Source organism: Temnothorax curvispinosus, unplaced genomic scaffold, assembly GCF_003070985.1.
Source record: "Temnothorax curvispinosus isolate PA1 unplaced genomic scaffold, ASM307098v1 QBEX01014785.1, whole genome shotgun sequence".
In the NCBI taxonomy this organism is placed as follows: Eukaryota; Metazoa; Arthropoda; class Insecta; order Hymenoptera; family Formicidae; genus Temnothorax; species Temnothorax curvispinosus.
This window is the reverse complement of record NW_020224565.1, coordinates 992-2,418: the sequence shown is the minus strand read 5'-3', so window position 1 is coordinate 2,418 and position 1,427 is coordinate 992. Positions and strand designations below refer to the sequence as shown.

At 29.6% G+C, this 1,427-nt stretch overlaps 1 protein-coding gene across 1 annotated transcript; it reads left to right on the top strand.

Annotated features, from left to right (window-relative positions):
• The first annotated feature begins 37 nt into the window (after positions 1-37).
• On the top strand, positions 38-1,070 carry LOC112464987 (cytochrome P450 6k1-like). Its single transcript, XM_025032317.1, has 2 exons — positions 38-445; positions 739-1,070. Exons 1-2 carry the CDS (start codon positions 67-69, stop codon positions 741-743), a joined length of 384 nt encoding a protein of 127 aa, XP_024888085.1. The 5' UTR covers positions 38-66; the 3' UTR covers positions 744-1,070.
• The last annotated feature ends 357 nt before the right edge of the window (positions 1,071-1,427 follow it).

The following is a 1,427-nucleotide window of genomic DNA, read 5'->3' as shown; positions in this document are numbered from 1 at the left end:
ACATCCGGTAAACTAAAGGAGATGTTCTCCTTAATGTCAGAATGTGCCGACCACCTTATCCAATACATGGAAAAAGTAAGGAGCGAAAATAAACCTGTCGAGTGTCACGAGTTGACAGCCAAATATACGACCGACGTTATCGGCAACTGTGTCTACGGCATCGAGATGAACGCTTTGTCGAACGAAAACAGTGAATTTCGAAAAATGGGAAGAAAAATATTCGAACCGACTTGGACAAATATATTACAAATAAGACTGAGACTAATGTTTCCGCGGCTTTACGAATTATCCGCGTATGTCCTACCGCAAACGGAAGTCACCAAATCCTTCACACGCGTTGTCGTCGAGACCATGGACTACAGAGAAACGAATAATATTACTAGAAACGATTTCGTTGATATGTTACGTGAATTAAAGAAACATCCTGATAAATTGGACGATATTGGTATGTATGTTTATATACATATATTACTTCTTTCTGTCATAAGACTATGTCTCACATGAAACTATACCAGTTCTACATGTACAATTTCTACTGAATTATTTATGAAATAACAATGAATTGTGATCAATTGAGAGAGAATTTCAGTAAAATTTTATTATATTTTTAGTAAAATATTTCCATCAGTTTCCTTTCGCTGTCAAAAATATCTTTTAGTCGCAAAATAGTTTTAATTGAGAATCTTAAGGTAGATAATTTGTATGCCGTTTTTAGGAACTCGTTTCGCTGTTTTTCAGAGTAAAGTTGAGCTTGTAAGGGTACTACAAAATTACAAAATCGAAACTTGCGCGAGAACTCCAATACTGTACGTAAACGATCCTAAAACATTGCTATTAGTTCCAAAAGACAGACTGCACTTGAAAATAGTTAAAATTAATTGAACTTAATTTAAGCTTTTCTTTGAGTCTCCATAGAGAGCATGCGTAATAAAATGTGGAAGAAAAATTATCAATTAAAACAGTGATAGGAGTCATTGTATCGGCTGCTATAATCCTTATTAATTTTCTTGATATAGATGTGCTCTAACATTTTATATTAAGTAATTAACAATTTATAGATAGCTTAATTTTAAGTTTTTTGCTGTGATTATTAAGATATCATATACATATCTTAATAATCTTTTTAAATTACTTTTTTTTATTTATGAGTTAAACATACCATTTACATTACATATACATATATTAAAAATGTAAATTCAAAAGTATTGCAGATCAAATATCAAACAATTACATTTAAAATATTTTTATAATTTATACATTTTTTATCAATAAAATAAATCCATATAAATATGCATCATAATATATGAAATCGTTGGACTATAAATAATCGAAAATAAGAGCCAAAATATAGACTAAAATGCGAAAATGTCGCAAAATGCTTTTTTAAATTTATTTAATAAATTACTTCACATTATCTTGAACTTAAA